Source organism: Mus musculus, chromosome 2 (assembly GCF_000001635.26).
Source record: "Mus musculus strain C57BL/6J chromosome 2, GRCm38.p6 C57BL/6J".
Taxonomy (NCBI): domain Eukaryota; kingdom Metazoa; phylum Chordata; class Mammalia; order Rodentia; family Muridae; genus Mus; species Mus musculus.
Window position 1 is genome coordinate 120,844,650 of NC_000068.7, and position 22,687 is coordinate 120,867,336.

Here is a 22,687-nt window from a genome sequence, read left to right on the forward strand (position 1 = left end):
TAAAGTCAACCAAAAAAATAGGTTATGTGAGCTACAAACAGCAAGGGCTCATGGGAAGTGCTGATCTGGAGAACACATTACATTACTATGTCTACCATGGATCTATGGGAGTTGCTTCCCATTGGGCTTGCCTTGCATTGGTCCTACCCCACCTTGCTATATTTTCTATTTCTTCCTTTGAGAATGAAAGTGTTGACCCTGTGCCATTACACTTAAGTATGTAATTTTCCTTTTGATTTTACAAGGACTTACAGCTGAGTTTGCTTCCATCTCAGATACTCTGAACTTGGACTTTTGACCAACGTTAGAACTGTAAAGACTGTGGAAACTGTGGAAGTAGACTGAACAGTTGTATGGTCATGGATATAACAGACATGACCTTCAGAAGGCCAGGAATGGAATGTTAAGATATTTATTTATTATTGGTTTTTTTTCGAGACAGGGTTTCTCTGTGTAGTCCTGTCTGTCCTGGAACTCACTCTGTAGGCCAGGCTGGCCTTGAACTCAGAAATTTGCCTGCCTCTGCCTCCCAAGTGCTGGGAAAATGTTTTATTTCAATGTCCCTCTCTCTCTGTCTCTCTCTCCTCCATCCCACCTCTGGTGAGTTCAGTGTATGTGTGTGTAGGCTCCCAGCCAAAACATTCATGTGAAGGTTTGAAACAGAGTCTGACTTTTGTTGTTCTCCCCAAAACATACCAGATGACAGCTTCTGAGGATGTTCATCTCCACCTACTATCTCAGCACATGTATAGACAGATGTGTGCTTCCACATCTACCTTCACATAGGTTCTAGGAATTTGAATTCTGGATCTCACACTTGTGTGATAAGCACTTTTATCTATTGAGCCATCTTCCCAGTCCAAATGCTATGGTTAAAAGAGATATGTATGGGTGCAAGTCAACAAGGGATGGACTTGTGAGGGTTAATCCTTGATTGTTCATTTGGTTGAACTCAGAAGTGTTCAGGAGATTAGTACAGTACACCTCTGGGTATATCTGTGAGGGCATGAAACACTAGCGTAGGCATTTACTGTGCCTCCTCAATGCCATGAAGCGAGCTGATTCTTTTCCACCATGCTCCTCCCTGCCACAGTGGGTAAAAACCTCAACACTGTGAAACAAAATGTTTCCTTCTTGTTTTTTTTTTTCTCCTGTTTGTCACAGATGCATAATATCTGAATAACATACAAGAGTTATGTGCACACTATTTTTACTACTTTTTAATTAATTTAGGTACATTTATTTTTAATTATTTAAATAGAGTGAAACTATTTCCACCGATCTCTGAAGCTAATGCAAACACAGGGTTTCAAACCTTCACATGCATGCTTTGGCTGGGAGCCTACACACACATACACTGAACTCACCAGAGGTGGGATGGAGGAGAGAGACAGACAGAGAGAGAGGGACATTGAAATAAAACATTTTCCCAGCACTTGGGAGGCAGAGGCAGGCAAATTTCTGAGTTCAAGGCCAGCCTGGCCTACAGAGTGAGTTCCAGGACAGACCGGACTACACAGAGGGTAGGGTTAATAAAACAGAGACTTCTCTTGAACAAACTTCTCTTCTCCAAACACTTGTCACAAGATCATGGCTACACTTTCTCTTCATAATACATGAAACTTGTATAATTATCTGTTTCTACAGGTTTGCTCAAAAGTGTATCATAAGCTCAAAAGTAAAGAGATATTTCTCTTTTGTCTACTGTTCAATCTTTAACCCACAGCAGTATAACATGGAAAATGCTTAGCAAGTATTAAAAATGGTTGTAAGCATTTATTACAATAACTCACTGTTCAAAGATTCAGAGATTGCTTTGAATAATTTATATATATGTATGTATGCATACATATAGGTACATATATGAATGATACTTTTGTCTGCATGGATGTATGTCTGTGCACATGTGGGTCTGGTGCCCTGACGGTCAGAAGGCAGCACTGGACCCCCTAGAACCGAAGCTATTGATGGTTGAGAACCACCATGTGGCTGCTGAAAACGGAACACAGGTCTTCTGTAAGAAGAGCAGGTGCTTTTAAACATTGAGCCATCTCTCCAGCTCACCAGCCCTGAATATTGTTGAATTCATTACATGCCATGAAAATTCAACAGAAAGGGAGTCCAAATTCAGCTTATCATGTCATTTAACATCTAGGTGATTTGTTTGTTTGTTTTTTGTTTTTGTTTTTGTTTTTCGAGACAGGATTTCTCTGTGTAGTCCTGGCTGTCCTGGAACTCACTTTGTAGACCAGGCTGGCCTGGAACTCAGAAATTCACCTGCCTCTGCCTCCCAAGTGCTGGGATTAAAGGCGTGTGCCACCACCGCCAGGCATCTAGTGATATTTATTTATTTATTTATTTATTTATTTATTTATTTATTTATTTAATGTAAGTACACTGTAGCTGTCTTCAGACACGTTGTGAGCCACCATGTGGTTGCTGGGATTTGAACTCCTGACCTTTGGAAGAGCAGTCGGGTGCTCTTACCCACTGAGCCATCTCACCAGCCCTAGTGATTTTTTAAAATCAAATATCATTATCAGTATAGCTTACACTTTTCTCTTTGGTGTTTCTTCTTCCTACTTTTCTTCCTTTATCTCTGTTTTACTAGGTATTGGAAAATGTTAATAAAAACCATGTTTAGATACTGTATAAGCTGAGGTACTTAATGGACAAAGAGAGAGAGTGGAGAAAAAGAAAAGAAACAAACTGTACAAATATACTTCATAACATACAACACATGCAATGCAGAAAGTTGCAGACAAATATTAACAAAAATACAATATTGAGAAGATCACATGACTTAAATAAGGAAAACAACTCAACTTTACTTTTTAAGGCAATTATTTTGAAGTGGAACAAAACAGAAAAACAGAAAAACAGAAAGAAAGAAAGAAAGAAAGAAAGAAAGAAAGAAAGAAAGAAAGAAAGAAAGAAAGAAAGAAAGAAAGGAAGGAAGGAAGGAAGGAAGGAAGGAAGGAAGGAAGGAAGGAAGGAAGGAAGGAAGGAAGGAAGGAAGGAAGAAAGGATGGATGGATGGATAAAAAGTGAGCGCTAGAGAGCTGGGTTAGTAGCTAAGCGCTCTGTCTACTCTTCCAAAGGCCCAGATTCAGTTCCCAGCACTCACAAAGCAGCTTACAATCGTCCAGCTAGCTCCAGTAGATGATCTAGCACCTTTTCTGGCCTCCTTGGGCACTAGGCAGCATTCACACAATGCAATTACATATATGCAGGCAAAACAAATACACATTTAAAAAAAAGATCAATGAGCTGGGTGTGGTGGTGCATGCTTGCAATCCTAGTTACTCAGGTGACAAACACAGGCAGATCACAAGACCCAGGCCAGTCTGGGCAAACTAGGAAGATCCTTTTTCAAAATAAAATGTAAAGCTGGGGTTACAGCTCCGTTGGTAGCGTGCTTGCCTAGAATGCATGAAGCCCTGGGTTTGAACCCCAGCACGGCATTAAAATGGTAGTTAACACCTGTAATTCCAGCACTTGGGAGGCCCAGTCAGAAGGATTCCTGGGGCTTCAGGACCTGCCTGGACTACATAATAATTCTGCCTCTAAACCACAAAGCAACATCATCCATAGGTGTCACTTGTAAAAGTTGTATAGCATACAAAAAACTTCCTGCTTGCCAACAAAGTGAAACTTAAATTCCATAATCAGAACTAAGCTGTGTTAACTATGCTTTGAAAAACCAATAGTTTATCACTGCATACATGTTCAGATAAAACACTGGTACACACAAAGTAAAAATCTCAACACTTTTAAACAACCGATGACTATCACATTTTGAATGCATCTTTATGTGTAAATTGCTCCCTAGAATTTTTTAAATTATACAAACTTCATTTCTTACATGACATTTAAGGATATATGAAGTCCTACATAATTGCTCAGCTTTCCTGGGGTATTAAAAAAAAAAAACAGTACCTAACAAGAGAACCTGAAGTCATATACAACATGGAATTCAATGATACATGAACCATATACAAGATGATGAACAAGATACAATCTCTAAGTCAGCTTTCTATTCATAATTAAATTGTTTCAGTTTGAAATTATAAATAAAATGAAGTTATGTATGAGCCTTAATGTCTCTTATGTGTCCAAAACTGAAAGAGGAAAATCAGTTTCTAACACTCCATTATAAAGTTAAACTATTAGAGAAACCTTCCTTTGTAGTCATGCTTCAAACATCCTTTCTGGTGTCTATAAAAATTCATCATACAGGAAATATAAGCTTCTGCGTTAAAGAGTTCTTTCATTATGCTTTAATTTTTAATAGATCATAATCCTCATCAGGATAGATTCTCCAAGATGGCATACTGTTATATCTGTCACCATTGCAGCTTCTTTAAAATCGCAACATAAAAAGTAAAAAGTATTCAACCCACTCAATACTTTTTAAAAAATCCTCATTTTTTTTACTCCTTAAATGAATGTTATTCTAGTCCACTTTGCTGAAAGAAAACAGATACATCTTTGCAGTCTATCCTGGCAAGTCCATGTTTAATGTCACTGCAACTATTAATGGCTCAAAACCAAACACTGAAACAAAACACAGCCTGAATCCTCCTTGTATTTGAGAGTTTGAGTCCATTCACAATACACTCTCTCACACACATTCAATTCTACTAAATAACATCTTCCCATCATATACAGGTTAAAATAGAATTGTCTTCTTTAAATGTTAAAGGACAGCTTCCAAAGCTAGGGGAGAGAAGCCTATCAACTTTAATCCAAAGCAAAGTACAACTCAATGTCATTTTTACCTCTAAGGCAGCGCCACAACTGAAACAAAATGAACTTCATTTAAGGATCAGGTATCCTAGCATCCCCATGATTATTTACTTCTCTGACTCGACAGTGCGTATATGTAGGCTCTTTTGTCCCTCTTTTGGCATCCCCGCGTATCAACAGCATCATCTTTGTCAAAGCAAATCCCTCTGGTCATTACTTCAATACTACAAAGTCCCGGCCTTCCTTGTTACCACACAAATGAGATTCGGTAGTCCCGTCACTCTTCCATTACAGTGGGAAAAGCAAGATAGAATGAAACGCTCATAATTTCAAAAGACTCCTCTCTGCTCGGTCCTGGTAGCCAGAAGAGTCATGAGTACAAGTGATATATGGGTCACCCACAGAAACAGACGAAGCAGCTTCATGAACCTCCAAGTTCAGGGAAGGCACCCAAAGCCTCCGGGGAAATGGGGCAGAACCAGAAAGATCTGTGGGATGAGGATCAATTTGGGTCTGGCGTCGCCTCAGGGCGTGGGCATAAGAAACCCAGGGGTCTCGGGCAGTCTCCCCTCCACGCCTCGGTTGAGCTGAACGAGGGATGAGGCGGGCGCAGGGAAGCTTCTTGGAGACGCCCTGGGGCTCGGGGGTGTGTCCTACCTGGGCCGCGGCGGACGCAGGATCTCTGACGGAGGACGAGGGTCTAGCTCAGGGTCCGCACCGGCAGGAGTCACCGCTCAGCAGGCGGGCCCGCCACCGCCTGCCCATCCCCCGCCGCCCACTGCGGCGGGACCGGAGCGCGGCTTAGACGGCCGGCGGTCCCTTCGGATGCCGTCCGCGTCTAAAGGCGGCGGCAGCGGCTGCGGGTATTGCTGCGGATTGTCCCGGGCCGCTGCTCTCGTGCCAGCCCCTGCTCCTCCTCCTCCTCCTGCCGCCGCCGCCTCCTCGTCCCTACCGCTCCCATCGCCGCTGCGGCGACTACTGCAGCGCCCGCTGACCCGGCCCGACGTTACTCTCCCCCCCGCAAGCCGCACAGCCTAGCCCACCCGCCCTGCCAGCGCGCACCGCCCACCTCTCCGCCGCGGGTGCTGATTGGAGAGCACGTTCCCAGCCTGTGGCGTCGGTTGGCTAGTCCCATTGCCTATCAGGAAGGGGGCGGAGAATTGGGCCGAGAGTGTCTCCGCCCCCCACCGGAGAATTGCCGCTATCTTCAGGTTTGCCTGAGAGGGCGAGTTACCGGGAAAGGAGCATCACAATGACAGTGCGCGTGTGCTTGGGAATTCTGGGACTCGTAGTTCCAGCCTCCGCTGCAACGGCCGGCCTGTCCTGAGGAGAGATGTAAGGCGCAGTGCTTCTGAGAGCCGACTTCAGTAGGTGTTCTCCTAGCTCAGCGTGCTTATGGCCACAGAGTTGGGCCCTTTGGAAGAAAATTGGTAATGCTTTGTCACTGAGGCGGTCGCGTCGAGAATCGTGAGGCCGGGTCATTGCTTAAGGTCTACTCGCCTGCTCAGACCTAGAGCTGCCAGGATCTGGGAAATGGGCGCTGTCCCCTAACCTAAGCTGCTAACTAGGGCCGGGAAACCCGAAGGTATTGGGAGAAAAGAAAGGAGTTACAAAGATGTCAGCCTGGCGAGGGAGTGCCCATTCACAACCCACGAAAAAAGATTTCATTGGCTTTTTGATAAAGACAATGAACAACTTTCATGTGGACCAGTCTGGGACTCTAAGCTTGGAGTTTGCAGGAGTGGCTCAAGACACACAAAGACTAACTATGAAGGGTGGGACACCGAGGCTGTATGGGAGACGTATTTCATGTTGAATGTGCCAAGCTCTTTGGTGAAAAAAAACAAAACAAAACCTAAGAGTAAGTCCCTCTTCTTTCTTTACTATCCATTATATAGACATTAAAAATTAAGAATAAACTTTACCAAGATCACAAAACTGATGTCAAAACCAAACTGCGGACCTATTCCATATTGTATGCCCAACGTTCTTTTTTCCTTAACAATTGCAATGACTGCCACGAGTTTGCCAGGAACAGAGAGGATGCAATGGTATGAATTGTAAAGGTTCACTTTTTGTTTTTGTTTTTGTTTTTGTTTTTGTTTTTCGAGACAAGGTTTCTCTGTATATCCCTGGCTGTCCTGGAACTCACTCTGTAGACCAGGCTGGCCTCGAACTCAGAAATCTGCCTGCCTCTGCTTCCCGAGTGCTGGGATTAAAGGCGTGCGCCACCACACCCGGCTCAAAGGTTCACTTTTACTTTCAAATATTTTCTTAGGTGACAAAAGTGTTCTTACTGTTAAGGAACTACCATCCTCTTTATATTCCTTTACAAGCAGGAGACATCCTTACTGCCTGTCATGTGCAGACTCTTGGACAGAAACCAAAACAAAAGACAACTGATGGTGAGGTCATCTTGTTCTATTCAAACATGAAGGCGTTGCCAGATTGTTTTGTTTCTATTGATGAAAGTTGGAAAATGCTTTTTTCCCCCATTATTCAATACAGACATGTGCTACAAAAACAGGTAGAATTTAAAAATTAGGTTAAGATACAAATGGGTTTCATTGTGGAATCTTCATTGTTTTCTTTTAAAGATAGGCTGTAGCCCCCATGAAGCCCTGAATAGCCTCAGTTTTTTGATCTTCCTGCCTCAGTCTTGGGCATGCTGCAATTACAGCTTCCAGCTGGCATCTTGACAATCACCTTGTAAAATAAGCCAAGCCGGAATCAGCTAGCTAAGCCATTCCCCACATTCAGCCCCACAAAAATATGATACAATAAATGTTTAAGGTTTAATCTGCAGTATCAAAAATAAATGTTTACTATTATCTTCAACACTGGTTGATTGTGTGGCGATAACTACTAATACAGAAAGATTTGGGAAAATAGGCAGTGATGGTGCACACCTTTAGTCCCAGCACTCAGGAGACAGAGGCAGGCGTTTCTCTGTGAGTTTGAGGTCACCCTGGTCTACAGAGAGAGTTCCAGGACAACCAGGGCTACACAGAGAAACCCTGCTTTAAAATAAAAAAAGAAAAGAAAAGAGATTTGGGGAAATAAAGGTGAAATAGAAGACTGACTCAGGTGTGCGGATACTCTGGATACATGAAGGAACAAAACTCAGACTTAAGAAAAATCTTACAAAGTAGTCAGTAAGATTCAGTTTTATACCAGGTAGACTTCATATAAGACATAATTCACTTTACAATAGTTATTTTCCCCTTTGCTCCAGCATGAAATAAACAATACACTGAATAACCCTCTCCTTTTCCTGTTCTTCCATGTGTGTGCTAATCTACCCACATTTAGGTGCCACTTTGTAATATGTCTCCCCCACCCCCATCTCAACAGGAAATTACCTATGTGGGTCATTTGCAGCACGAGGTTACCAGGGCAACATGACAATGTTTTGTTTATTGTACCCTAGCAGGGTAAGCACAATGCTCCTGAATCACATCCCCAGCCCCAACACCACAGTATGAATCAGCATGAAGATCAAAGAAAGAAGATGGCTGACAGGGCTTTCCTTCCTTGTCTTTAAAAATTCTCCTGGGATGTGAAGGAAGTGTTGAGTGCCCCTCTCTGCACCTGTGATGGCTAATATCCTTTGTCAACTTGACAGGGTTCTAGCTAGAATCACCAAAGAGACAAGCTCTTTGCTCTCTTCCATGTGTCTATGAGGGATTATCTAGATTTTGTTAGTGGAGAGGGGGAAGACACACCCTAGTCCAGGTGGCATTATAGGGTGCAGAGGAACCCTGAGTGAATGTGTGCAGTTGACATGAGAAAGGCAAAGCACCTAACATCCCCCGATCTGGGTGCAAATGCTGGCTGTGTGAGCAGAAAAGCAAGAAAGGAAGTTAACCACCAAGAGGACCAGACATCTCACACTCCACAGCTTCCCCCGCCCCATACTGACTCTGTACCTTTGAACTATGAACCAAAATAAACTCTTCCTTAAGCTGCTTCCTCCCCCAACTCCGCCCCCCCTCCCAACCAGGTGTTTTGTCAGCACAAGAGAATTAGCTAAGTTGCACCAGAAAAGCCAAAGTCTCAGGTGGCCAAGAGTGTAGCTCACTGGTAGAGCACAGGTTCATCATGAACAATGTTTTAAGTCCAATTCCTGGGGTCAAAAAAGCAAAAACAAAACCTCTCAGACCCCAGAACTGTACACTAATAACTGTGTATTAATTTCCTTATAGCTGTCAGGCTGCTTTCAAACTGAGTACACAGAGCTTCAAACCATGAAATCCAATCGTGGGATTTACAGTGCTTCTGCAAACCACCAAACAGCCTTGCCTTTATATTCTCCATCAAACTAGTTTCTATTTAAACATTACTCAATTGACAGAATCTCTATAAACAAATTTTCATAGGGTGGACTACTTTGCTAGGCACTAGAAAAACAAATACAAATAAACTTCAGAGTTCTGCTATGTATTTAGCAAATAGAATGCATTGTAGCAACTACTGCTTTGGAAGTTTGTAGCTCAGTTAGACACACTATAACAGGAATCACTAAACAAGACTGTGTGTGAGCAGCAGAGGCCCGAGATTCTCTGAGAGTGCCCCGGTTCAGTTTTTAACAGAAACCTCCTCACACCAATTGTATGAACTACCCTGTTTTGTGTCCTGGTTTTATTTTTTAATAATTTCAAAACTTCATCATTTTGTGTTGATAAGCTTTATGTCAAAAATTTAAAATCCAAATATGAAGAATAAAGCTAGAAAAAAGTGTTGGACAGCTAGACAAGGTAGCCATAATTTGGAGGATATGAGTTATTGAATATCAATTTTGGTTTGATAGCAATTAAAATAGACTATAAGGGAGTATTGAGCCTGACAAAAGTTAAAGAAAGAAAAAGTTTACATTTGTAAAGTAATTCCAGGGTAAGATCAATGCTGGAGCATTTGACTAACTTGCCTAAAGACCCTGGGTTTGATCTCTAGCACTGCCAAAAGAAGGGAAGAAATGATTCTATGATTCTATTCTAATTATAGGGGTTGTTTTGTTTTGTTTTGTTTTTGAGACAGGGTTTCCCTATGTAGCCTTGAGCTGTTCTGAAACTTCTGTAGACCCAGTTGGCCTCAAACTCAGTGATATGCCTACCTTTGCCTCCTGAGTGCTGGGATTAAATGCATACACCACCGCTGCCCCCCCCCCCGTAGTTATTTCTTAATTTCCTTGCCATTTTCCCCTAACTTTTATGAGACTCCAATTAATGATTATCATTAAGGGTAAGACTTAAAAAGTGTTTTGGGTTTTTTGGTGGAGGAAACGTACTAGAGATTGAACCTAGACCATCACCATTCTAGGCAAGTAGTTTATCATTGAGCCATAGCTTCAAGCCAGCAGTTAAGTTTTTTAGAATATTAAATTCTATGTTTTTGCTCAGGTTTTTTATGTATTTATTTTTAATGTGCATTTTCTTGGTGTTTGGCCTATATGTCTGTCTGTCTGAGGGAGTTGGAGCCACTGGAGGTATAGTTGTGAGCTGTCATGTGAGGGATGGGAATTGATCCTAGGTCCTTTGGAAAAGCAGTCAAAGCTCTTAACCATTGAGCCATCTCTCTCCAGCCCTGTCAGCTGTTGTTTTTTATTTGGGTATCAGGAATTGAATGCTCAGGGCTTTTTTGGTTTTGGGGTTTTGTTTTGTTTTGATCCCCCTTGTGTGCAATGGGAAAGTTATCTAGTAATACATCATTATATCCCTATAGGCTTAGGTTAGCTCATTGGTTTGCTTGGTTTTACTGAGACAAAGTCCCACCACTAGCACAGGCTAGCTTCAAATTTCATAGCTCCGAGCATGCTTCCATTTCCCAAGTGCTGGGATCATGGGCTTGTGCCCACTCTGCCCAGCGTTATATTGAGTTTTAAAATGAGAAATGACAAGGTAGTGCTGTGATCCATGATGTTGTGTGTCTTTTGACAGTCAGGAAAAGGCTCTGTGATTTCTACAGTTTGGGATTAGCTCGCTACTCCAAACACTGAACCACTCACATTGTAACTGTGGTGATTTTGAGACCCTGACAGTTTGGCAGGCTGGCAGTGCTAATAGTCTGTCACTGCAGGGGGGGGGGGCACTCGACCTCCTAGTTAGAGATTTTAAAAAAACTTTTATTGCCAGGCATGGTGACACACGCTTTTAGTCCCAGCACTTGGGAGGCAGAGAGAGGCGAATTTCTGAGTTCGAGGCCAGCCTGGTCTACAGAGTGAGTTCCAGGACAGCCAGGACTACACAGAGAAACCCTGTCTCGAAAACAACTTTTATTAAGGTAGGATGATAATCATCCTGATAAATATTATTCTAATATATTTTCTAGTACTGTTATTTGGGCATAGTATATTCTACACTAAAAATATTTGTAAATGGCAGATAATTTTTTAGAAATGTACTATATATAATATATATATGTGTGTGTATACAATCAAAGTTTATGTATAATATCATATGGTGAATTAAATGAATACAAGATGTGGATCCCATATGTTCTATTATGTTTTGAATTTTGTTTTTTCATGTATTATTATAAACTGTAATCCTTCATACTTCCTACTCTTTTTTAATATTTAAGTACACGCAATTGTTAAACCAAACCAAACCAAACCCAAACAAATAATCCACCAAGCAACAACAAAACTCACAAACCTATTTTTGCACGAATGAAGTCTTGGAGTGGGAATATAGTTCCATATTAGAGCACTTACCTGGCATGCTCAAAGTCCTGAGTTTGATCCCCAGCACTGCAAACTGATTCATGAAAAAAGCTAAATACTAACAAGAACAAACCACACATGCTCTATTGCTTTGTATCAACTTCCAAATTGTGCTCTAAGGACTTAAGGACTTCTAACTTTCCCTTAAAGTTTTTTTTTTAACTTTTAAGTGTGTGTGTGTGTGTGTGTGTGTGTGTGTGTGTGTGTGTGAGAGAGAGAGAGAGAGAGAGGGAGAGAGAGAGAGAGAGAGAGAGAGAGAGCAAGCACATACTGAAGTACCTGAGAATCAAATTTATGACCTCTGGAAGTACAGTACATGTTCTTCCCTCCTGAGCCATCTTTTCAGCCTGGGCTTGCTTTTTTAAAAAAAAAGTTTTTTTAATCTTCTGCTTTAAAATGGTTATATATTGCTTTATTGATTTCTTTAGGGCCTACCCAGAAACATGACCAGGGTTAATTGTCAAGACTTCAGAAGAGAACACTTTTATTTACTTAGTCCTGGCACTTTAAATGTAGATGCGGCTGGTATCAAACTCACAGAGATCAGCTAGAAGCAGATTTTGGCTTCCTGGTTCCAAGGCTACATTCCAGGGTTGCTGCTGCCTGTCCTCAGCACTAATTCTATTGTGTATACTGTTGTGTTTGCTCTTTACAAATCAGGTTGCGGCTATACTGGAGGATGTAGAGATCCAGTTGGAAATGGGAGCTTGGTCCAGTGAGTTCTGAGCCAACTATAATTACAACTCAGAACCCTGTCTCAAACCCCTCCTCGAGTCCCTTGTAATAACTGTCCATCTGCTCCAGGTATGTGAGTATCATGCTTTGCGTATGTGGGTATTTTAATATCAGTGACTGTTTAGCATGGTTCATTCCTCCTGCTGAGCTGACCCTGAAAGATCCTGACAGAATGTAAAAGGACACAGAAGCCCTGAAATTGGCAAGATAGATGTCAGTGTTAGCAGAACTAGCTTCACTGATTTAGAAAAATAGAGGTGCACAATGCTCTGACCACTCCTTGAACCTGTGTGTCTGTCAATGTTTTGACCATTCCTTGACCCATGTGTGTGCCCACTGATGAAGCCCATTGCCAGGTGTTTGTGATATTGGTTGCTGAGAAAGAATCAGAAAATCTCCCCAGCAACCACAGCCCGGCCAATCCTGAGTTGCTACACCTGCACCAGACTCTTTCCTTGTTTCCCTCCTATACCCATTTCTTGAGGAATCAATCATTTTAGAATAGACATTGTTTAGATCTGGAAATCCCCTACTCCCCCCTTCTCCTTTCCCCAATGAGGGCCTATAAAAACTGGGACCTCTTTCCCCTCGAGGTCAACTCCTCTACTGCGTGGGATATGAGTCGTCCCCAGAGCTCTGGCTTTCCCCGAATAAAGCCTCAACAAGCTCGGTCTATCATGAGTTCTTGGGTGTCCGCTATTGTCCTGAGGCCTGAGCGAGGGGCTCCTTTCAGAGTCTTTCAACCCCTTATCATTTTATTCCATTTCCCTAACCGATCTTCCTTCCCAGACTATTGAGTAGCTGGCCAGCCAATCAATTCTCTCTCTCTCTCTCTCTCTCTCTCTCTCTCTCTCTCTCTCTCTCTCTCTCTCTCTCCCCACACACACACACACACACACACACACACACACACACACTTTTGATTTAGCTGCACTTCACCTCACATGACTACTCTTGTGTCTTGGGGTGGGGCTCCATTTGCATCTTATTGAATTTCTTTCACACTCAGTACCTGCATATCTTGTTCTGTTTTGGCACTTATTTACTGGTTACACACACACACACACACACACACACACACACACACACACACACACACACACACACACGGATATATGGATGTATATGTTTGTGTATGGTCACGTGTGCTATGGTATGCATGTGGAGGTCAGAGGACAGCTTGTGTAGTCAGTTCTCTACTATTTGTGGGGAATCTTTCTGGAATAAGCATCAAACATCAATGAGAGTAGAGAAGAGATGTCACCAGTGGATCAAAGCCAGGACAGCTCCTGAAAGGCTTCAATCCTGGATCCAATTTGCATTCTCATTTTATATTCGAAGACCAAAGTGGGACAGGCAAACAAGCAATATTTTACAGAGTGTATGTTGCAGTCAGCAGGTTGTTAAGGGCAACAACCCATTGTTCCAGCTCTTTCTCCATGTCATCATATTTCAGGTAGCCAGTGACATCATGCTTGGCAAACAGGCAGTGCCAGCAGTGCTTTAATAAATCACCAAATGAGCATTTAACAAATGGTCTTTTCTACCTTGTTCTACTTCTCTACCATGTGTGGTCTGGGGATGGAGCTCAGGTTGTCAGACTTGGTGGCCCGTGCCTTTACCAGCTCTCTCTGGTCCCCCGTGTGCCCTATTAAAGGTGAAGTCAAACCATGTCCTTATAAGCAACGTAACTTGGGTATAGTTTTTTCATTCAAGTTAATCACTCTGTCTTGTAGAACTCGTTTCATTTCACTGGTTAGCTATTTGGTGGTAAGCAATTATGTAACATATCTTAAAGTTTTGAGTTCTTTTCTTTCTCTCTTAGACTTTTCCTTTTGGCTAAATGATTTACTCCAGTCATGTTTTGATCGCTTACTATTTTCTGTTCGTCTACTTTAGACTTTTGCTTTATGGTTACTATAGGCTTAAAAAAACCTCAGAGTTTGGTTATAACAAACCAATCTGTATGACAGCAGTATAACTCGAGGAAAGGAAAACTACATTAAACAACAAACCCTACACTTTTGAGATCACTCTTCCTCACTGAACTTTAAATGCTTCATTTCCTATCTTCCTATTTGACTTGTATGCAATGGTTAATCTCAATTGTCAGCTTGGTGAGATCTAGAATTACCTGGGAGATGAACTTCTGGGCGATTGGCTTGATTGGCTTAGTTGAAACAGGAAGACCTATCCACTATGGTGAGAGGGACAGACCATACCTGAGCTGAGATACTAGCCTATACAAAAAAGGACAAAGTGAGCTGAGCCCAGGAATTGGTTGCTTCATACTTTCTGCAGATACAATGTGACAAGCTACTTAAGCTCTTGCTACTTTTAACTGGGAGCCAAAATAAACTATTTTCTAAAGTTGCTTTTTATCAGTGTATTTTTATCACAGCAATAGAAAAAGCAAGACACTCTCATATGCCATTATTTTCTTTTCAGAAACATAACTATGTTATGGAGGCTGGTCTCCAAACTGATAGGCTCAAGCAATCTTTCTGCCTCAGACTCCTTAGTCATTGGGTCTGCCAGGAACAAACTACCCACTTTCCTTGGCTTATAGAATCTTTTTTTTTTTTAATGTAGAATTTTTTTTAAATCTTCTTATTGTTTAATAGTGGTTGGCCTACTGTTTTACAATACTAGAACATTCTGACTTTATCTGTACAGTCACTCTTGCCTGTGAGTTAGTATCTTTCTTTTCTTGTGGTGCTGGGAATCAAACCCAGGTCTTATGCATACTAGGAAGGTGGTCTACTTGACCTAAATTCTTAGCCCCAAAGTCTCTTTTTTCTTTTTCAATCCTGAAGGCTAGCTTTATCTTGGCTGATTTTCCCCCTGTCAGTACTATGTACATCTTAAGTACTTTCTCTTTGCTTATAAGATTTCTGAGAAGTTTGCCATCAGATAAACAGAGACTCTTTATGCTTGTTTCTTTTCTCTTGCAGCTTTGAGAATCTTTATATTTTATACCTTTGAGAGCTTAATTATGACAATGGGGCAAAAGACTGAATTAAAACCTTCCAGTTTTGTACTATGTCATAAAATGTGTTTAATGTAGGCATAGAACACTACATGCAAAGAATGTATGTAAATCTACATATGGTGATGGAATGTATAGTCAAAAAGTTTGGAGACCATTAACCCTAAAAGTCTGTGTCTTGAAAAAACTTTAACCTGGGTGTGGTGACATATGCCTATAATTCCAGTTCTTCAGAGATGGAGGCAGAAAGATCAGGAGTTCAAGGCCAGCCTCAGCTATGTCATGAGTTTGAGCACAGCATGAGCCCAAGAGACTCTGCCTAAAACAAACAAACAAAACATGGCCGAACTTACATACTTTTAAGTAGAGCTCTTTTCTAGGTAAGGTTTTTATACTTCAAACCCAAATGCCCAAACATGAGAAGTCCCTTTTTTCTTTTTAAATATACACATATAAGATATTTTATTTCAAAAAAGCACAAGAACATTATACAAGTTTTTAATTTACATTTTTGCAATAAAAGATATCAATATATGCATCATCTGTATAACTTCATCATGAATGGAATTTGAATCAGTGGTATAAACATGTTGCAGTCACTAAATATAGATCATCATCACAGTGAACCAAAATGCATAGTTGTTATGAAATGACAAATGACCACTAAAAGGTGAACTCACAGCCCATACACTAACAGAATAAATTAATTATACAGATATATGTTTATCTTTACTGTATCATTAAAATCCTTGCCAGCCCCTCACCAATATTAAAAACACAGAGTCAGAGCCATCCCACTAAACCAATTCTTTCATACACTACACTACATAAAGTGACTTGGTTGCTTAAGTAAACTTCTTAGCAGACTTAAATCATTTGTCATGATGAATACTATTAAAGATCCCGTGGGCTGGGGCAGCACTGTGACCTAAGTCTACCTCCAGTGCAGAAACTTCCATCTCAAGAAGCAGAACTGAGTGATGAATTAGGCTCTTTGGCTAGTGCTAGCTAGTCCTCCTAGCAGCTTGAAAGCTTAGCTCCAGGGTTTACAAATTGAATCTAAGAAGGCTAAAAATAAAGTCTTTATCCTTGGCAAATGGGGGCCAGATGACTAAGGCAGAAATGAGCATCTTATGTTGCCTATTCTAGCCCAGATTTCAGAGCTAAACAATCTCTCAAAAAAAAATTATAGAAAAAACAAAGGGCAATGTTCAAATTTCTTAATCATATTGGCAAATGGCACAAGCCAAATACTGAATTTATTGATTTTTGTCTCTTATAATTGCTGTGAACTGTTCATTATAGTTGCATCTAGTTCCTGCTTTCTTCTGAGTAGTATTTATCCAAGTAGGAAATCATGATTGTGAGTCTGGTGCCTGCTCACACCAATTTCTTACTGCAAAACCCACTTTTCATTCCATAAAAATGGCAACAAATTTAGCCCCAAATGTGCATCACTGATCACTTATCAAATGTATTTTTACTTCCTGGTCTTCACTAAACAGAAGGCAGGAAAACACTTAGACACACACATGGCAGCAGTAGCCAAGGGCAAAGGAAGAGACAATCTCCAAACACATCTTTCAACTGCAATATTACCCAATACCACAAAAGCTAAAATAAGTATCAACTGATCTACTCACAAGGTCTTGATATAAAACGGTAAAGCCAAGAATCAAGAGGTCTATGCACAGACTCAGGAGAGCTGCATTATTTATACGCAAGATGGCTCAACCACAGCAGGTTATAACAGGACACACACCTGATTACGTTGCTTTTTTGTTATTGTTGTTTATATTAATCATAAACAGTCGTTTATGAAAGGTTTCACCTAGACATCAAATCAAGGACCTGTTTCTTACAAGCCATAGAAGGTTGCAGAACTGGCTTAAATACAGTGTTCTAATTTCATCTCTTATGACCATTCACTGGGGCAATTTTCTGATTCCCATTCTACAAAGAGTTTGCTTCAAAACAAGAGTTTTCTGAGAGACAATAGGATGGGGCCCCAAGAGACGAGATCTTACTGCAGAAATCTGCCTTAAGAAATGTAACTGATGGAGAACTTGTGACTCCACAGAGCTCCCTGGAATCAGGTGAGGATAACAGGCTTTTGTATAAGGAATGCGTAATGAGCACATTCTCCTGAATCTACTTGAGGTCTATACTGGAAGGATGCTTTCCAGACTAGCACAGCTAGCACTCTCCATAGAGAGATTTAGATCTGTTTCTGACTGAAGCCGTAGGTGGTACAATAAGGATATTTCCTTAAAGAAGAAAGATGTTTACATGTTTTGAAATTTTTAATTGAAAGAAACTGCATAGTTGTGCAATTCCTCTTTAGACCATCACAGGTGATCAGCATCTTTTCAGATCTAACCCAAGCTAAACTACACTCGAGAAACACCAAATACAAAGGTGCAGAGATGTTAGCCAGATGGAGAAATGTCCACAAATGCTTAATGTGACCTCATTAACCAGGTGGGTGATATGAAATGAACTAGGACAGTTATGAAGGGAAAGGAGTTTTCTGGAAATATTAGCAGAAATAGACACTTGGATGAACAAGCATTTCTTTAGTGTTCTAGAACATAAAACATTAATCTATGTCTTGTTTTTCCCTTGAAGCTTATGTTTGATAATTGAAAGCAATATTCCATTAAGGAATATTTTATTAATGTGTGTGAATCTGGACATGGATCAAAAGACCCTCCAATACTTCCCCGTCCTCAGAAAGTTCTCTAGAATTTTAGATCAGTCTTTATTATTGATGTCACTCATGATTGTCTTGAGGCAGAACTGGAGCTCAGAGTAACTGCCAGTTGAATCCAAATAGCATCTGATTAGTCTCCTGGCTCCGAGCAATCTCTTCTATAATGCAGTGCTGTTGCCAGACCAAATGCAGCTTCCGATACCGCTCCCGAGATAAATGAAGTGGGTTTCCTCTCCTTCAGGAAAAAAAAAAAAAAAACAAAGCTGACATCTAAGCTTTAACAGTGCCATCTCTAGTCTTAAATCAGTACACACTACCAAGACATCCCTGCAGCTATGAGCGCAAGCATCAGGACGAGGCCCAGAAACAGGGCAACTCTTCACTGATTACTAAGAACTTGGCACACCACTTAGTTAAGGAAGCAGAAATAGACTATTTGGGAAATCAGGTCTCATACATAATGAACATAATGAGACCTCATTTAAACAGGTTCTAACTTGAAGCAGCTCTGGTCTTTTCTGGTGGATAGCTGAATGAGGTTCTAATGGCTTTCTGTCCTCACAATTTACCCAGCTTCAGTTTATGATTTTGTGTAGGAGGTTAGGTTTGAGGCATAACACTAAGACCTTAAATCATTCTTCTCCTCAGAAATACTTTGTTTTATAACCTTCCCTATGATTCATCTTGCACATGCTTGGTGAACACTTTCTTGGTTTTTGTTTGTGTTTTTTTCTCAGTCTTGTTACAGTGTCCAGGCTGGGTGTGAACAGTGATACTCCAGTGACCTTCCTGCTTCATCCTCCCAGGTAGCAAGAACTCCGTATAGATGTGCATCATCATACCTGGCTTAGCAAATGTTTAAGTAAGTACATTTCTATTCCAGGGTTACCTAGTTTGCAACACTGTGCCAGCTAACACAAAAAGTCTGAAGTCTGTTGAGTACAGTCATAGCGATACCTGGCATCTCAGTCCCTGGAACATCAGATGTCTCAGCAACTTGTCAACTTTCACACTGTTTATCATTAACTTAAAAGTTCCACATTTTTGTACTTTTCTAGAACAACTCAAGATTATCCTCAGTTATTAACTATTTTGTTGTTGCTATTGGTTTTGTTTTTGAGATAAACTCTCACCATGTGGCCCTGGCTGGCCACTATTCAGATCTGATGAATCTTAAATTCAGAGACTCACCTGCACTTGCCTCTTGTGTACTGGAATTAAAAGTGACCTCCACCCTGACCAGCATTAACTACTTTGACCACTCAGTACCTTCCTCTTAAACTTAAAGGCAAGTCAAATGCTGTCTCGATAAAAACAAATCCCTATATAATCCATTAGAGCCCAAGCCCTATCTAGTGAGTCTATTCTTCTGGATGATATTTTAAAAGAATAATAAAGTTTGGGAGAGAACTCTGTCAGTCAAGTGCCTGCCATGCAAACCTGAGGGGCCTGAGTTCAAGGCCCCAAACCTACATAAAAAGTTGATAACATGTGGTACTGACCAGCTACTCAGCCTCCTAGCATCAGGGAACCTGTCTCACTGTCTCACCAGGCCCAGGTGCTAGAAAGTGGGCTCAGTGGTTAAGATACTAACGACTGTCAGAGGACCAAGGTTCAGTTCCCAGCATCCAAATGGCAGCTCACAAACATCAGTAACTCTATTTCTAGAGTTTACGTTTAAAGAACTATTAATATACACATACAATAAAGCAAATAAAATATAAGACAACTGATTAAACCTTCCACTAAAGAAAATCTTACTTTAGCCCTGGGTCTGTTTCTCCATATTCATCCAAGTAAGGGGCTGGGTAGGCACAGCCTCTGGCTTTTCCTTCCACCAGGACCACCCTGCATTCTCGGATTCTGAAAAGTAAATCCAATGTTAGCAAACACTGTTAGATACACATATGCAGATGATAGACATCGAATCAAAGTTAAAGACAAGACATGCTCAGTAAACATTTAATGAAAAGGCAATACAGCCGTGGATGAAAACACTATACTGTGGGGTGTTTTGTTTTGTTTGTTTTTGAAGAAAGGTCTCTCTGTGTAGCCCTGGCTGTCCTGCAACTCGCTCTGTAGACCAGGCTGGCCTCGAAAATCCACCTGCCTCTGCCTCCCAGTGCTGGGATTAAAAGGCGTGCGCCACCACTGCCTGCAATAAACTGTTTTGTCTGAGTAGAAGGAACAAACACTGCTGTTTTTCTTGATGCAATAGAAAAGGATCCATGAGCCAAGTGTGGTGGTGCACGTCTTTCTGAGTTCGAGGCCAGCTTGGTCTACAGATTGAGTTCCAGGACAGCCAGGGCTATACAGAGAAACCCTGTCTCGAAAAACAAAAACAAAAAAAAACCAAAAAAAAACAAAAAAAACAAAAAAAAAAGGATCCGTGGATCTAGAGAAATGGGAAATTAGTAATTCTACCTGGATATACTGAATGGGAGACTGTCCTGTGAGCCATAGGACCCTGGAGAAATGTGGCTGGGCCTATTTTTGCCTTTTCCTAACTTGCTACTTAGGCAGAAGGGGGCTTCAAGGAAGGATAGAGCACCCTCCAGTCTAGAACTGTTAAAGGCTTTCCTAGTTCAAGCCAACCTCCAATAGTACTTTGAGGACACTTGAGATGCTTATTGCAGAGAAATGGTTAAGGACCACAATGAGAAATCATAAGGCAAACAAATTACAAAAAATAGTTGGGATAGACAGACTTATTCCTGTGGCTTCAAGCAAACAAGTGTTTGAGTTTGACTTCTATACCGTTCTTTGCTCTTGTCTCAAAGGTTGCCTTTTTTAAAAAAAGATTTATTTATTTATTTATTTTATGCATATGAGTACCCTGCAACTATACAGATGATTGTGAGCCATCATGTGATTGCTAGGAATTGAACTCAGGACCTCTGCTTGCTCTGGTCCCTCTTGCTCCAGCCCAAAGACTTATTATTATATGTAAGTACACTGGAGCTGTCTTCAGACACACCAGAAGAGGGCGTCAGATCTCATTACGGATGGTTGTGAGCCACCATGTGGTTGCTGGGATTTGAACTCAGTACCTTTGGAAGAGCAGTCAGTGCTTTTACCTGCTAAGCCATCTAACCAGCCCCTCAAAGGTTGATAATATATCTTTAAGCAATGATAATATATCTCACAGTAAGTCTTAAGGGTTTATATAGGCAAAAATTGAATTTCACAGGAAAATGGACAGAAAAAACACAGAAATCAACTTTAAATTTGATTTCTCCCATGCAAGCTATCTTCGTTTATAAATAACTATTGTTCTAAGTAGTCAATCGTTTGTTTAAAGAAGGAAATAAAAACATCTTAAAGAAAGGCAAACATAGGCCTGCACTTGGGGGGCAGGATCTCTGAGAGTTCAAGGCCAGCCTGGTCTATATAGAGAGAACCTGTCTCAAAATAAATAGCTGGGTATGGTGGCCCATGCCTTTAATCCCAGTACTCTGGAGGCAGAAGCAGAAGATATCTGTAAGTTCCAGGCTAGCCTGGGTTACAAAACAAGTTCAAAGACAACCAGAACTACACAGAGAAGTTCTGTCCCAAAAAACCTAAATAAATATACAAGTAAACACACACATAAATAAGGCAGTCTGAAATTAATAATCTGCACATACTTTATAAGCATAAGTTTTAGGATTTCAAGCTTTCCTTTCATATCTAAATATTACACAGAACTGGGGTCACTGATATAAAGCCTATGCCATTAAAGATTTCTCTAACAATGAAGGAAATGTAAACAGAATATTATTTTTTTTTTAAAGAACTACTTATTCTACTGGCATATTCACTCGATACGTGTTTCCAGATGACTCCATACTCACTTTAAGAAAATGCAGACTCCAGCACCACAATGAAGCGCATGAAAAACGCACGCTCCAACCTCTTCCCCATTCACTATTTCTTGGCAACAGATGTTCTGAGAACACAGGATGGCCCCACAGAAAAGACAGAGGACAGGATGCTTTCGCTCATCATCTGCAGACCGTGGACACCTCAACAGGGGAAGACACATTCAGTGTGTTGGAAAACAAGAAGCACATCATGTATCTATTTAGTAATAAAGCCTGTTCCATCACTCACCCTACTCAGCAGAGAAATACAGGAATTTGTATTGCTCTTCCAGAAACTCTTGAGATCACTCTAGCCCCCCCATGCCTGCCTGTAACTACAGCTCCGAGGATCTGGTGCCCTCTGCTGGCCTCCACAGAAATTTGCACACATGAGTCATAGACATACATTAATAATAATAAATAACTCTCCCCCCCCCAAAAATTTTTTTTAACTTAGCTCCACTTAAAGGAGGCCTATGCTACCAGAGAATCTTGCTCCAGGTGACTGGTCAGCACAGCCTCCTGAGCCAGGCTCATCTGTGCTGCCCACTGCTCAGGAATTTTCCTCTAGCTCAACCTCCTATACCAAGTGATGACCCCAGTACCCCCTGCTTGAGCCGGCCTATGCCTGGGAACCTCCTATGCCAGACCTGCCTGCTCTTTACCTTGGTGAGAGAAGTTTCTTACTGAAATGGGTAGTTCACTTAGGGGCTGGTGAAGATGTAAAGACATAATGTCCCATACATTGCTGGTGAGACTGTTAAATGACACAGTGGGTTTGACACTAAAGAAAATCAAACATATGGCCTAGCAAATGACCTATGTATACATTCACATGAAATGAAAATTGTACATTCATCTGGCAGCTTGTATGTGAATGTTTATAGTACATTATTCATAATAGCTAAAAGGAAGAAACAATTTCATAAATATGAATG

The 22,687-nt window shown here is 41.1% G+C and overlaps 2 protein-coding genes and 1 long non-coding RNA gene across 9 annotated transcripts in view; 1 reads left to right on the top strand and 2 right to left on the bottom strand.

The window, feature by feature from the left end:
* The window catches only part of Ttbk2 (tau tubulin kinase 2), a 117,769-nt gene extending 111,834 nt beyond the window's left edge, over positions 1–5,935 (bottom strand). For 2 of the 3 annotated variants that reach the window (NM_001024857.2, NM_001024856.2), the window contains exon 1: positions 5,407–5,769. Coding sequence is in view for 1 of the 3 variants with exons in the window: in NM_080788.3 (NP_542966.2) it covers positions 5,819–5,884 (66 nt within the window). In the remaining 2 variants the exon portion in view is untranslated. Of the gene's footprint in view, positions 1–5,406; positions 5,770–5,818 lie in introns of those variants that run through there. The other variant, NM_080788.3, reaches the window with a different exon arrangement.
* A 71-nt stretch (positions 5,936–6,006) lies between these two features.
* On the top strand, positions 6,007–22,041 carry AV039307 (expressed sequence AV039307). Of its 2 annotated transcripts, none has more exons than NR_038349.1 (4): positions 6,007–6,610; positions 18,645–18,769; positions 19,091–19,195; positions 21,681–22,041. It is a non-coding gene; the product is annotated as an expressed sequence AV039307 (long non-coding RNA). The 2 variants fall into 2 exon arrangements; NR_038350.1 differs by lacking the exon at positions 19,091–19,195 and adding an exon at positions 17,539–17,675 and having other exon boundaries at positions 6,007–6,116.
* Positions 15,623–22,687, bottom strand: part of Ubr1 (ubiquitin protein ligase E3 component n-recognin 1) — a 110,489-nt gene continuing 103,424 nt past the window's right edge. For 2 of the 4 annotated variants that reach the window (XR_003952079.1, XM_006499164.3), the window contains 3 exons: positions 21,741–21,911; positions 19,669–19,770; positions 15,638–18,142 (listed from right to left, as the gene is read on the bottom strand). Coding sequence is in view for 3 of the 4 variants with exons in the window: in XM_006499164.3 (XP_006499227.1) it covers positions 18,001–18,142; positions 19,669–19,770; positions 21,741–21,911 (415 nt within the window). In the remaining variant the exon portion in view is untranslated. Of the gene's footprint in view, positions 18,143–19,668; positions 19,771–21,740; positions 21,912–22,687 lie in introns of all 4 variants that reach the window. The other 2 variants (NM_009461.2, XM_011239440.3) reach the window with 2 other exon arrangements.